The 15,352-nt window shown below is 46.7% G+C and overlaps 1 protein-coding gene across 3 annotated transcripts in view; it reads right to left on the bottom strand.

The window, feature by feature from the left end:
- SLC24A1 (solute carrier family 24 member 1) overlaps nt 1–15,352 on the bottom strand; it is a 41,202-nt gene that overhangs the window by 10,275 nt on the left and 15,575 nt on the right. For 2 of the 3 annotated variants that reach the window (XM_054239344.2, XM_054239345.2), the window contains 3 exons: nt 6,946–6,999; nt 5,461–5,569; nt 564–650 (listed from right to left, as the gene is read on the bottom strand). In XM_054239344.2, the coding sequence (XP_054095319.1) occupies nt 564–650; nt 5,461–5,569; nt 6,946–6,999 (250 nt within the window). The remainder of the gene's footprint in view (nt 1–563; nt 651–5,460; nt 5,570–6,945; nt 7,000–15,352) is intronic. The other variant, XM_078333427.1, reaches the window with a different exon arrangement.

Genomic DNA, 15,352 nt, shown 5'->3' with positions numbered 1-15,352 from the left:
AGAATGACTGCTACTCCACCTCCCTCCAGGGTAGCTGGATGGATCAGGCAGTGTGCCATGCAGAGCCCACATGGCAGTGGCTGTCCCACTTTCTCAGTCCTAGCTGCCACACAAATAGGGACTTCTGTGACACCAGACCCCTGATAGCCTTCCCTCACTGGGTTGCTGGTTTCAGACCCAGTAACTACCAACACTGTCCTTGTACAGAAGAGACAGGAAGAAGAAATAAAATCCAATAGTCTCATTTGGGATGAGATTTAGCAAAAAGAAGTGGAAGTTCAACAATCCTCTAGCCTTCCCTTGCCTACCCCACCTGAGGAAAATGGAGAGAAAGCTGTATGGGGCCACTCTCAGACCAGCAGCCATGTCAGCAAGACAGCACCTGGGAAGGAAGAGTCTGGAGTGGAGTGGCCTTCAGGACAATACCTGACCTCACTCTGACTGGCTCACAAAGATGTGTCTCAGCCCCTGGCCTGGCTGGCTACTGCCTCCAGGCCAAACTCACTACTGACAACAGGGAGAGTGGGGCAGGAGAAAACCCACTGATCCAGCCATCTTCTCACCTTCTGGTTTGCTTTCTGCTTTGGCTTGGGGTTGGGCTCTGGCCTCTTGATTCAAGCTCTCCTCCTCCTTCTCCTTGGCGAGGCGAACTGCAAATGAGAAAGGACACACATCTTACCTGGAATCTCAGGATCGTCCCTGCCACACCCTTTCAGTTAGGACAGTCAGCAGAGCAGCCAGAGCTACCCAGAGGGCAGCTGCAGAATGTGGGAAAAGGCTGCCCTGGGGGTTGTGACCTCTGGATTCTGATCCTACTAGGCCTATTTGGGATGCTTAATTCCCAAAGTTTTGTCTTAACATTCTCTGCATTGCCACTGACTGGCTGTGACCAAAGATAAGTCACTTCCCTTTTCACAGCCTATTTCCTCTCTGGTAAATGACATGGTTAACTCAGGGCCAAGAAATAGGATTTATTTCCTTTACAAGTTCAAGTGATGGCCTGCCTGGGTACTGAATTGAGAAGGACTCTGCCCCAGTCTTTGTAGGAAAGTACCATGATTGATTGGCAATATCTGTGATGAACATGGAATGGAGAAATAATTGCAAGGAGATGTTTTTTGCCACCCTTGGACTATAGTATCTTTGTAGCTTACTTTCTATGAATCTACTAGAAGCTCTGCTATAGCTCCAGGGGACGACTGATGGCCATGTTCATAAACCTTCCATCTCAGTAGGTTTGAGATAGTATGGCTGAGAGCTTGTTGGTGAATAATTTCCCCTTTTCTACTGGGAAATTATTCACCAACAAGCTCTCAGCCATACCCTTTTTGACCCCAGGCACAATAAGAGCCTGAGAAGGGCCTCCTTCAGATTCCTGTGCACGTGCTTTCCTAGAGGCCCACAGAGCAGCATGCACAGAATTGTGCTGCCCTGATTTCCAGGTGAGAAACACAAGGCAGGCAACTCTCTTCCACCATGACTATGTGATGGGAAGCATGCAAGTACTTTACATGTGTAATTTCAAGGTGAGAGGGGAAGAAGGAACAAGGCTCAGATGAAGGAGCCCACAGCTCTGTGGCCTGGGAGGGTGAGGGCAGTGGCACAGTGATAGAACAAAGTGGTGTTGGGCTGGGTGTGGTGGCTCATGCTTGTAATCCCAGCACTTTCGGAGGCTGAGCTGGGCTGATCACGAGGTCAAGAGATCGAGACCATCCTGGCCAATATGGTGAAACCTGTGTCTACTAAAAATACAAAAATTAGCTGGACATGGTGGTGTGTATCTGTAGTCACAGCTACTTGGAGGGCTAAGGCAGGAGAATCACCTGAACCTGGGAGGTAGAGGTTGCAGTGAGCTGAGATCGTGCCACTGCACTACAGGCTGGTGACAGAGCAAGACTCCGTCTCAAAACAAAAACAAAAAGAAAACCAAAGTGTCATGGGATCTATGGGATCTATTCTGAAATTAGGCTGGCTCTGCCCCCTAAGCACTGGGTGACTTTGGGAAGCCTGCATGCCCTCCCTAAGCCTCAGCATCCTCTCTCTAAAAAGGCAATACCACAATATCCTCAGGACACTGATGTGATGAGGGTTCACGAGACAAAATAAATAAAAACACCTTCACTGCTGCAAATTCTGGCCTCACTCATGTTGTCACTTTAGCACGGATTCTGGAGCCTGATGACCTGAGTTTGAATATCAGTTCTGCCACTTGCACTATAGCTGTGGACCTAACTGGGTGATTCCTTATGCTCTCTGTATTTCAGATTCTTCATCTATAAAATCTTCCAGAGTTGGTGACAGAGCAAGTGAATTTATACATGAATATGCTCAAAACAGTGCCTGCCATCTGGAAAGCACTATATAACTCTCAGCTGTAACCACACAACAATCATGACAACAAAGTGACAGTAGCTGGGAGCAGCTGTCCTGCCTGGGAAGCAACACACAGTGATGGTGCCCAGCATTCCAGAGGGCCCAAGTTAGAAGGAACCCTGGAGATCATCTAGTTCGTAGTACAGATGAACCGAGAGGAAACAGAGAAGCTGGAAAGGGCAATCTGGGAAGCTGGGTGGATCAAAGCCTCTGCCTGGCTGCAGGATAGGCAGAAAACAGATAAATGGGTCTGGAATTTCCTCCTCTCCACCTGTCTCCTCTGAACTCTCAGAGATAGTTCGGTTGCAGCTGGTTCTGGCAATAAGCTCCATGGGTAGAGCCGCCACTATGACACGTGTGGTCCCTCGAAGTGGCCTGCTGCGCCCGGGTCCTCATCAGAACTGAGAGGTCAGGGGCCAACACACCATTGCCTCCTTCATCCAGACAACCCCAGTGCCCACTTGGCACTAATCAAGCCTTGAAGACTTCTGTTGAGCAACGTGCAGCTGCTGTCACAGGAGGACTCCCTTGGTTCTGGTCTCGGCACTGAGTATCTGCTGACTGTTGGCTAGAAGGGCTAGCAAAAAACAAGCTTCCACTTTTCCTTCTCATCCCTCTCACAGCCTAGCCTCTCACTTCCCAAGTTACTGAGGAAAGCAGGTCAGCTGCAGGGTCTCCCTTACCCTGTCTCACACATATCCAAGTGAAATCACCACAAGAGGCATGGGACCCTGGAGAGGAAAAGCCCCTTCATAGAAAGGTGAGAGTTTAGACCCCAGGAAACATCCTTTCCATGGATCAGCTCTGTGGAAAGAGCTGAACATCTGGAAAAAGTGGAAACATCTGGACGGCCGTCTGGAAACAGCATATGTAAACACAAATGTGCATCTAGAGTCTGGGGAATAAAGGCCCTCATCACAGCCCTGCACGGTCCTTGCCCCTCCCGCACATAGTTTCGGGGTGTAAAATCCGGCTGGGCTGTTGAGCACGACTGAATCCCAGAGGATCTGCAGTCATGCACCGTGAGAGCCATTCCCTGCCCCAAAGACACCCAGAGACAATGTACCAGCATGCTCGTCCTCCCTGGGATGATTGCTGCTGGTTCCCAGGCGCTTGTTTCCTCACATGCTTCTCCCCTCTCAGCATGGCGGATCATCGCTTTAACATCAATCTCCTCTGACCTCAGCCTGGCCTGAACATCACGTAATCCTGTTAGGACAAGTAGGCCAGCTAGAGGCTGTTGGTCGTGGAAGTGGCCCAGCTGGGGGCCCTCTAGTCCCATCCAAGAGAAGGTCTTTATCGTCAGGACTTCGCTAGAGTCAGTGATTCCTCTGGGAGTGGCCACTCATGACCCAGAGATATAGCTTTCCTCACAGGGCTGAGGCCAGAGCCCCCCCCAGCACTCATCACCAGAGGCTGCCAGGGGCTGCAGCTTACATTCTGCAAACCCCAGAGGTACCATCTTTCTGGGGCTGACATTTGTGGGAGGCCTCTCTCACAATGTCTGCTGAGGCTTACCTTCAGGAATTTCTTTTTATTTGTTCTTTTTTTCCCCCTCTCTTTTTTTCCTAACAGCTCCATTAGCAGCTTAGGTTAACTTTTTTCTCCCTTTCTCTCTCCCTCTGTTCTTACCTTGACGAATTCCTAAGGAAGGTTTCATCACTGGTCTTTGATGTAGCTTTTCACAGTATGTTTTTTTTTTTAATTTTTTTGAGATGGAGTCTCACTCTGTCACCTTGGCTGGAGTGCAGTGGCATGAACTCAGCTCACTGCAATCTCTACCTCCTAGGTTCAAGCGGTTCTCCTGTCTCAGCCTCCCGAGTAGCTGGGATTACAGGCACCCGCCGCCGCGCCTGGCTAATTTTTTTGTATTTTAGTAGAGACAGGGTTTCACTGTGTTGCTCAGGCTGGTCTCGAACTCCTGAGCTCAGGCAATCCACCCAACTTGGCCTCCTAAAATGCTAGGATTATAGGTGTGAGCCACTGCGACCAGACGGTTTTTTTTTTTTTTTTTTTTTTTAAAAAACAACTGACAACCCAAAATTGTCTCTGAAAAGGACTTCAGAGTCTAAAGAAAATTCTGAGCCCCCAAAATTTGTCCTTGGGCCAGAAAGGTCAGTCAGAGTGCTCCCTGGGACTCAATGGATCATTCTGTGGTATCATACTCAGCTTGGCCCTCAGCCCTCCTGCCCAACTGCAGTCCAAGCCCTTGGCTTTTGTCCAAAGGCAAGCCTTTCCTTGATGGGTCTCCTGGCTGGGCTCTGGTTCTGCACCAGAGCCCCAGAGACAGGGGGGCTCAAGGAGAGTAGGAAAGTAACTGAGAGGTGCTCTTCAGGGGTCTGAGATCCATTGCACAACTATTTTGGGAAGAGAAGCAGAAGGCAGGATTTGGTAAGGTGGATAGTGAGAATCTCAGCCGCTGCCACCATTTGTCAAATTGGACAACAGCCCTCTGCTGTACTTTGGGCCCTGCTCTTACCCTCATCACCCCTAGAAGGCTCCTGGCAGTTTTCAGGGTGTCCTTCAGGATTCCTGACTGGAGGAGGAGTTAACAGCTTTCCTAGGACTCCAGAGTTGAATATAAAGCAAAAGGAAGTGCCACTAAGGACTTCTGGGCTTTGGGACCTTAGAAGCCATGTCCCCAGAAGCAGCCCAGGCCAGTCAGCCTGGGCCAACCTGCCTGGCTAGACACTCTCCATGGAACACTGGGGCTGACTCCTGGGCAGTGGGCTTTGCAGGGCAGCCCCAATCCAACCCTGTGCAGAGCACATGGTACTCACAGCCTAACTGCAGGTTAACACCTTCATTTTACAGGAAGGGACAGAGGCAGGGAAGTAGTGGGATGTGGATACTCAAGGACCTTCGCGTTCAAGTTCCTTGTTGCCCTCTCTTGGTGACACCCCTGTCCTGGTCTCTACCCTCTTCCCCAGACTGTCTGACTTTTACTACCCACTCTTTCCTCTGCTTGTTCTCTCTTCCTGCTCCCTCCCCACTGCCTCTTGGATTTTCAGGTCCCAGTTCTTCTCCAGCTACAGGAGGGAAGGAGTGGATGGGACAGATATGGGGGTCTGGGGAGGCCTTGCTTACCTTCCCTCAGGGGGTCCAGGCTGTGGAGCATGAGCTGGTAGATGGTGCTGCGGATGGTGCTGTTGTGCAGAGAGGTCGAGCTGCTCCCTCGGGTCAGCAAGGATGGGAGCTGAGCAAGAGGAGACCCTCAGTGGGCCCCTGTCCAAGACAGGGGAGGAACCACACAAGGGCATCACTAACCTTGCCTCTTTCCCATAAAGATCAGGGAGAAAGCACAGATGCTTTATCCTGACCTCCCCTCTTCCTCCACCTCCAACCAGGAGAACTACACTGCTTTCTTTCTCAGCCTCCTCTCAGCTCCTCCAGGACTATTTTGTTCTATGTACTGAATAATTTCCCAAGGTCTCCACAGGGAGCAGACCCGGTGTATTAAGGATACCATATTACCAAGGGTTTGCACATCCCTGCAAGTACACCCTCAGGAACACTCCCTCAACCACACACCACACAGACAGTGCCACCGCACATGGCTACAGCCCTTTACAGTCCACAAAGAGCATTATCATGTTTTATCATTGCCCCACTCCCAGAGATAAGAAAATGAAAACTCAAAGAAGCTAGGAGACTTAGCCAAGGTCATGAGGGAAGTAAATGAAACAGAGTAGTATCCAGGTGTTCTGATTCCCACATCGGTTTTTTGTTTTGTTTTTGTTTGTTTTTTCCCTATGTGCTTGGAGACCTTCACGGGTACACACATACACACATACATACATCTATACTGTACAGACACAGATGTGACACTTATTCATAATGACACACATAGAAATATCATCTGACTTACAATAGAACATCCAAAGACAACACTTCCACACTTGCTGAGTCCTCCCTCCCTCCCTCCCTCCTCCTCTTCTTTCTCACTCCTTTCTTCCTCCTCTTTCCTCTGGATCTGAAGTCTTCTGCCATCTAGTGGCTGTGGTGACACAGTACTTCACCACAAGTCTAGAGATTTTCTTTGGATGGAGGAGGCTCTTTAGGTTAGGTTTGGAACTGCTTTCAAAGTTCCCCATAATTCTTTCCAGATACTTCATAGGCTATAAACAGCTAAGACCCTGAGACTCCTGCCCCTTCCAGTGACTCTGCTTTCTTTCTGTTAGTTCTGGAGCATCCCAAAGCCAGAGGTAATTTGGCTTATATCAACCATACAGTGTTGGGCTGTACACTAGGACTTGAGTTAATCTAGTCCAAACAGTCATTTTACAGATGCAGAATCTGAAGCCCAAGGTCACACAGCAAGCTAATGGCAGAGTGGGCTGTAACGTTCCAGACTTAGGTCCCAAACCTGCATCTCCTCAAAGGCCATCTGGAGGTGAGTTTCTCAGCAAAGGAGCCCTCTCCTTCCTTGCCTCACCCTGGCAGTGTTCCCAGGAGCTTCCTAGGCCTGAGCACAGCCAGGATCCCCAGCTCAGGGCCACAGTACTCTGGGCCTGTGACTATCCGCTGAGACCCTGCAGTGTCCCCACTGGTCAGACTCCATACGGCACCCACCTTCAGTTTGTTGTTATCCTGTAGCTCATCCACTGCAACGGCCCCATCGCCTGGCTGCAAACAGGGAGGAGTCATGAGATGTTGTGGTGAGACCCTCACTCTCTCCCTACATCCCTCTCTTCAGGGAAGTCCTCAGGTTGAAATACAGAAACACACTCCGAGATAACCTGGTCTCAGAAAATGTTTCAACATGTCCCGTCCTTCCAGTCTGATCTTCTATAATCTGGCTTCAGCCTGCAATGTGGTACCCTGATCAAATTTGTCCACTCACCACAGTCCAGTGGCACTCTTTGGGTTTCTGAAATGTGCCATCCTCTTCACCCACCTCAAAACCCTCATCACAGGGTTACTCACCCCCCTCCCCACCCCCCTGTCCATAATGCTCTTTCCCTCCTCAGGCTTCAGGTCTCCAATTAAGTGTCAACTTCCTCTGGGAAGCTAAGTATAATTCTCTTTTATAGACCTCTGTTCTTTTCCTTCACAGCACTTACCCCAATTTATTTGTGGAAATAAGTTGACTGCCCCACTAGCATCTTGAAGGTAGACTACTTTATTTACCACTGTGTGGCCAGCATGAGAACACTGCCTAGAACTTAGCAAGGGTTCAATCAATATTTATTAAATGAATGAATAAATGAAAATGAACTGTCCTCTAAATACACTTAATCTATTCTAACTCTTGTTTCCTTGTTCATGCCTTTTCCTTCTGCCTAAAATGCCCTCTCCATTCTTTCTGCCTACTCAAATCTTATCCATTTTCCAAAAAAATTCAGGATGAATTCTTGTACGAAGCTTTCCCAAATGCCCCTTCCATGCCCCCTCCCACCCTCCCTTCAGCTCACTACAATACCTCTCTCCTGGAAAGCTGTCTAACAGTGAGCACATTCTGTGATACTAAAATCAGCTGTGTGCTCAGGTAAGTGCTAGCGTTTTGGGAAAACTATGGGGCAGACAGCTGGGAAGAGGGACAGCCCTAGACAATCCAAGATGAAGAAGCATTAAGCCTGTAGGATTTACCATCTGAACCATTAGCTTGCCACTCACAACCTTGTAAGGCAATTTGAACTTAAAAAAAAAAAGCACTGTTTAACGTTTAAAGCATGTAGAGTCTAGATGTAGCTGGTAGACAATGCATTAATTGTCTACCAGCTACATCTAGACTCTACATGCTTTGTTTTTTTGCCATGCAGTGAACTTACGGTCATCTCTGTTTCCCTTCCTTGTGGCACAGTGTTTACTGAGCACAGTAGGTGCCCAGTAAAGGTAAGCTGAATGAGTAGACACTTCAAGTGACCTTTAGTGCTTTTGTTTTATTATTATTATTATTTTGTTGTTTTGAGACAGAGTATCACTCTGTCACCCTGCCTGAAGTGCAGTGGTGCAATCTTGGCTCACTGCAGCCTCCATCTCCCAGCTTCAAGTGATTCTTCTGCCTCAGCCTCCCAAGCAGCTGGGTTTACAGGTGTGTGCCACCATATCCAGCAAATTTTGTATTTTTAATAGAGATGGGCTTTCACCACGTTGGCCAGGCTGGTCTCGAACTCCTGACCTCGGTTGATCCACCCACCAATCACAAAGTGCTGGGATTACAGGTATGAGCCACTGAGCTCAGCCTTATTATTTTTTGAGACAGAGTCTTGCTCTGTTGCCCAGGCTGGAGTGGAGTAGCACAATCATGACTCATTGCAGCCTTGACCTCCTGTGCTCAAGCGATCTTCCCACCTCAGCCTCCCAAGTAACTGGGACTACAGGCATGTACCACCACACCTGGCTAATTTTTGTATTTTTTGTAGAGCTGGGGTTTCACCATGTTGCCCAAGCTGGTCTCCAACTTCTGTGCTCAAGTGACTCACCCACCTCTGCCTTCCAAAATGCTGGTATTACAGGTGTGAGTGACCAGCTAATTTTGTTTTTTGTTTTTTTTGTATAGACCAGGTTTCTCTATGTTGTCCAGGCTGGTCTTGAACTCCTGGGAGACCAGCAGACCTCCTCCTTCACCCCCACAAAGTGATGGAATCACAGGTGTGAGCCAGCACACCCAGGCTTTGGTGTTATCTTTAAGCAGCAGGATCACAAATGGCTGCCCTCAGCAATTGTCTTTACCTTCTCAGAAAATATAGAAAATAGTGCTTGATCTAGGGCCATTCACCCATCCCTCCAACTTATTCATTCATTCCGTTTTTATTTACTGAGAACCTGCTATACCATTTATATGGTGCTATTCTGGTGGCTTTAGGGATACAAAGATACTTAGGACATGGATTCTGTGTCCAGAAAGAAGTTGAGACCAATGATAACACAGATGCATGACAGAGAAGAAGGTGGTTCCTGAAATAAAAGCCACAGATAGGTGCTGTGCTGGGATGGTCAAGGAAGCTTTCTGAAGTAGGTAGAATTTGAGTAAGCTTTGAAGGATTGGGGGAAGTTTGAACGCTTGAATACATATTGCTAAATTAATGAATGAACATAAAAATGAATGAAACAGAGCATTAAAAATCTGCATATGAAGGGGGCACTGTGCATTTTAACAAATCCCCCCAACTCTTTCATAGCACATGACCCCATTGGCCCAGCCATCTCACTATTTCTCACATCCAACTCTCACCCAAAGAGTTTTATTTTTTTAAGATGGAGTCTCGCTCTGTTGCCCAGGCTGGAGTGCAGTGGCGTGATCTTGGCTCACTGCACCCTCCGAATCTCAGGTTCAACTGATTCTCCTGCCTCAGCCTCCCAAGTAGCTGGGACTACAGGTGTGCACCACCATGCCCAGCTAATTTTTGTATTTTTAGTAGAGATGGGGTTTCACCATGTTGGTCAGGCTGGTCTCAAACTCCTGATCTCAGGTGATCCACCCACCTCAGCCTCCCAAAATGCTGGGATTACAGGAGTGAGCCACTGCACCCAGCTGTGAAATTAATTTTAATAATACACTTTATTTAACCCAGACTAAACCTTTGAAACTGGTATGTATGTTAAACTCATAGCACATCTCAAATTGGACTAGCCACATTTCCAGGGCTCAACAACTCTATGCAGCTGGTGGCTGCAGTCTCTTCTCACTCTCTCATTTCTCTGGTTTTTGCACATGTCTATGAGATGCCCTACCCCTTGTATAGTCAGTGAATTCCTGCTTGTCCTTCAAGATTCAGCTAAGGCTCCCCTCCCCTAGGAAGCCTTCCCTGACCCTCTGGTCTGTTGAGATGTCTGGTCTCTGCAGTACTAAATCCCTCTGCATTTACCTATACCATTACACATGATAGTGGAACTACTGCTTTACTTATCTCTCTTCCCCACTGAGAAGGATTTACCATGGAGATGATGAAGCTTAAGCTTCAGGGCTCATCACTCTCCTACACAAATCCCATCCAAGGCTTGCACCTAATTTTGTAGCAACAGTTTTATATTCTTTTTCTTAATGAGTATCAGGCTCCACAAAACCTAGATCAGCTCCACCTCCTCCATTAGGCTAAGCTATTGAGAGCTGAAACTGTGCTTTATCTTTCACCAGATGCCAGGCCTATCACAGGCTTCATATGAAGATGTTCAATAAATGTTTGCTGAATGAATGTTGGAGTTCTTGAGGGATTACTCCCAGACTATCTGTCTTTCAGAGTAGCATCAGCCAGTCCTTGATTTTAATTACCATACATTCATTGGTGATTCACAATTTTCCGTTTCCAGCCCAGACTTTGTTTCTGGGCTTCAGACTCATTTGTGCCACTGCCTCCCAGATATACCTACTTAGAAGTGATCTAAGCACCCAAACTCACTATTCCAAAGTGGGAACTCTTGAGTCTCCCTAAACCTATTCTTCTTTCTCAGTGGATGGTACTACCATCCACGCTGCTGCTCAATCCAAAAAGTTCTGCAGCATCCTTGACTTTCCCGATTCTCTCACCCTCCATATCCACTTCACACCAAGTCCAGATGATTCTGTCTTAAAACATTCATAAATACACATATATATAAACAGCCCACAACAGCCTCCTAACTGGATTCCCTGCTCCAATCTTGCACACCTACAATTCATTCTCTACTTAGCGGCTACTCATTACTTCATTCGCCCATTGAGCTTAAAATAAAATCCAAACTCTGTGTCTGATGCATATGGCCCTGCATGGAGTATCAGGTTGGTGCACAAGTAATCACGGTTTTTGCCATTTAAAAGCAAAAGTAGCCAGACGCAGTGGCTCATGCCTGTAATCCCAGCCCTTTGGGAGACTGAGGTGGGTGGATCACCTGAGATAAGGAGTTTGAGACCAGCCTGGCCAACATGGTGAAACCCTGTCTCTCCTAAAAATACAAAAAAATAGCTGGGTATGGTGGTGGGCACCTGTAATATCAGCTACTCAGGAGGCTGCGGCAGGAGAATCGCTTGAACCCAGGAGGCAGAGGTTGCAGTGAGCTGAGATCATGCCATTGCACTCCAGCCTGGGCAACAAGAACAAAACTCTGTCTTGCCGGGCACGGTGGCTCACGCCTGTAATCCTAACACTTTGGGAGGCTGAAGCGGGTGAATCACTTGAGGTCAGGGGTTTGAGACCAGCCTGGCCAACATGGAGAAACCCTGTCTCTACTAAAAATACAAAAAGTAGCTGGGCATGGTGGAGGGTGCCTGTAATCAGAGCTACTTGGGAGGCTGAGGCAGGAGAATCACTTGAACCCAGGAGGCAGAGGTTGCAGTGAGCTGAAATTGTGCCACTATACTTCAGCCTGAGCAACAGAATAAGACTCTGTGTCAAAAAAAAAAAAATGGGCATTTTTCCTTTTTAGATGAAAATTGCCAGGTAATAAAAAGAAGAGCAAAACTCCGTCTTTAAAAAAAAAAAAAGGGCAAAAACTGTAATTACTTTTATACCAACCTAATAGCTCCCACCCTCTTCTCCAGTGGTATTCTGTACCCCTCTCCCTATTATTCACTAACCACACTGGCCTCCATTCTTTCCTCTAATATGCCAAGCTCTCTTTCCCACTCTGAGCTTTTGCAAATGCTGTTCCATCTTCCAGGAATTCTTGTCACGGACCATGGGGTGGTTTCCTTTCCCATTCTGCAGGTGTCTACCTGAAATTCTCCTCCAAGAGACCTCCGCTACTCTCCCTCACTAAAGGGGGCCCGCTATTATTTACAATCACTCTCTATCATATGCCATTCATTTCCTTTACAGCACTTATCATACTCTGAGATTAACATCTTAGTTTATTATACTTGTTTATCATCCATATGTCCACTTTCCAAAACTAAAAAAAAATTCTGTTGGTTGTATATTTCCAATTAATTCAGGTGGCAGAGCATTTAGAAATTTTGTTCTTTGTAGAACACCATTGTATATCTAATTTCATATTGAATACCGTCATATGCACTAGAAGGAAATAGTACTGGGTTGTATGAATGCAAGTAAAATCTCAACTACAAGCTTACACATATTCATGAAAACAACAAGCTGTTACCTAGACGTGATCAGATGTTTGAGTTTTTCTGTTAATATTTGTTTCTTATGCATCCATTTTGTCATCCGTTAGCACCCACTAGCAGGTGAACGTTGAAAGCTTAAGTTTTTTTTTTTTTAATTATTGTGGTTAGGTTTTTGTTTTGTTTTGTTTGAGACAGAGTCTTGCTCTGTTGCCCAGGCTGGAGTGCAGTGGTGCGATCTCTGCTCGCTGCAACCTTTGCCTCCTGGGTTCAAGCAATTCTCCTGCCTCTGCCTCCCAAGGAGATGCAATTACAAATGCATGCCACCAAGTCCAGCGAATTTTTGTATTTTTAGTAGAAATGGGGTTTCACCAACGGGGCACAGTGGCTTACGCCTGTAATCCCAGCACTTTGGGAGGCCCAGGCGGGCAGATCATGAGGTCAGGAGTTCAAGACCAGTCTAGCCAACATTTAGTAGAGACTGGTGAAACCCTGTCTCTACTAAAAATACAAAAATTAGCCAGGTATTGTGGCACGTGCCTGTAATCCCAGCTACTCAGGAGGCTGAGACAGGAGAATTTTTGGAACCCGGGAGGTGAAGGTTGCAGCGAGCTGAGGTTGTGTCATGGCACTCCAGCCTGGGCAACAGAGCAAGACTCCATCTGAAAAAAAAAGAGAAAGAAATGGCGTTTCACCATGTTGGCCAGGCTGGTCTTGAACTCCTGGCCTCAAGTAATTCCCCCACCTCAGCCTCCCAAAGTGCCGGGAATACAGGCATGAGCCACTGTGCCAGGCCAAAAGCTTAAGAAAATTTTATGAAGAGAAACCTTAAAATTGAGCATTCTACTCTTAACCATCTTTTCCTGACAGTTCGAGGGAAGCTGATTATTATTCAAAGAGTTGAAGAAGGGAACACCTTAGCCCAGACTAGGATGGGTCCTTTGGGAGCACAGTGAGTTCTCTAGAGTCTAGTGGGCAGGATCCACAGAGGCAGAAGGAGCGTCAGTGGCTGTTTCCTGCTCACAGCCGCTTGCTTCCAAAGCAGGCAGCTAGCTCTACAGGTCACTGATAGGAGCCCTTAGGCTAAATGCCAACCCTGACAAGAAAGGGGAGGACCAGACTCTAAAGAGGCACCAGGTACTGTTTGAGGCCTTGTTGACTGGTTTAATTTAAAAAATCCTGCCAGGGACCAGGTGTGGAAATCCTGCCAGGGACCAGGTGTGGTGGTTCATACCTGTAATCCCAACACTTTGGGAGGTCAATGTGGAAGGATTGCTTGATGCTAGGAGTTTGAGACCAGCCTGAGTAACATAGTGAGACACACCCCAAGCCTTCCCCCCACTTCCCCTTACCTTCTCTACAAAAAGTTTTTTAAAATTAGCTGGGTGTGTTGGCATACACATGTAGTCCTAGCTACTCAGGAGGCTGGGGAGGGCGACTGCTTGAGGAGGTGAAGGCTGTAGTGAATCATGCTTGTGTCACTGCACTCCAGCCTGGGCAACAGAGTTGTCTCAAAAATAAATCAATAAAAAAGTCCCTCCAGGATGAAAACAGTCCCCAGCGCATTAAGGAGGGAATGGTGGACTTTTCCCCAGGAGTATTCTAGAGGGAAGAGTGTGGGTATGGAGCATCCAAAGGAGCCCCAACTAGGCTCTTTCTCTGCTTTGCATCCCTTTTTGCCATTGGCTTTCCACAAGACTGTCTTGCTAATCATGCACCTTGTGCAAATGGCTGGTGCTTCCTGGTTAATCTAGTCAAGTATGAAGAACAGCCCCTGCTGTCCTTCAAATACCAATAAGGCTTTTCAGCCAGCCTAGCGCCTCCGCTTTGCTGTCTGTTGGCTTTCTGTGACTATGCATGGTCAAGGCAGGTCAGAGATCTATCATTTTTGGCCAGAACAAATACATTAAGAGGTTTGAAACCAAGTATACTTGAAAACTAAGTTTCAGAGAGAGACAGCTAAATTAGACTGTGTTGATAACTATGCAAACATTTCCCATTTCCTTATTGGGGTCATAAAAGGCATCCTCAAACCAATATCAATCTGACAGTGTTGTCCAAAATAGTTTTAGTTGTGAATTTTTTTCAGCCAGCGTCAAAAGTGAGACTCTAAAATTACTATAAGTCTATGTCCAAAACTAAGTCCTTTATTTTTTTTCTGGGAATATTCTTAAGTAAATTCTGATTAGAATCACTACTAAAACACTTTTATCCTGATTCTAGATACTCAGGGCAGAATAAAAAGTAAAGTGAAAAATCCTCCAGCTCAGAAACTCAACAGCTATCAGATGGGTGAATATCTAGTAAGAAAATTGTTCTCTGCTGATTCTATGTCTCCAAGCTGTTCAGGTAGGAGAACACCTGCAAGCATGTTGCTCTTAGTAAAATACCACGTGGCCATTCCAATTAGTTTATTTATTATCTGTAGCTGCTTTCGCACTACAAGGACAGAGTTCAGTAGCTGTGACACAGACTATATGGCTCACAAATCCTAAAATATTTACTGTCTAGCCCTTTACAGAAAAACTTTGCCAACTTCCACATAGCTCATCCACTCACTTTACAGATGAGCAACCCAAGGCCTGTTTGAAAAGCAAAGTGACTTCGTAGCACTTTGCACAGGGTTCACTTCATTGCAGTTATTTTTCTCTAGGCTTGTCCCTGCTGGATACAATCTTTTTATTTCCCTTTAACTTAATAATAATGGTTTGTTGTATTGCACTGTCTTGCCCGGGGTAATGGGAATAGTCAGCAGTGGAACCTGGCTTAAAACCCAGATACTGTGATTCATAATCAATGGTAAGGATCGCCAAGTAGCTGTGTAACTTTGGCTGAGTTAATTGTCCTTTCTGAGCCTCAGTGTCCTCATCTGCAAGATGAAGGTAATCTATTCCTTGTATGGTTTTATATGAAATTATTAAGACGATGTATGTGTGGAATAGGCTCTCCGTAAGCGTGGATTCTCACCCCGACTCCTTTGTCTCGCTAAACTGGAGT

The sequence above is a fragment of the Callithrix jacchus genome, chromosome 8 (genome assembly GCF_049354715.1).
Source record: "Callithrix jacchus isolate 240 chromosome 8, calJac240_pri, whole genome shotgun sequence".
Classification (NCBI taxonomy): Eukaryota; Metazoa; Chordata; class Mammalia; order Primates; family Cebidae; genus Callithrix; species Callithrix jacchus.
Note: the sequence above shows the minus strand (reverse complement) of the source record. Positions and strands in the feature narration are given on the sequence as shown.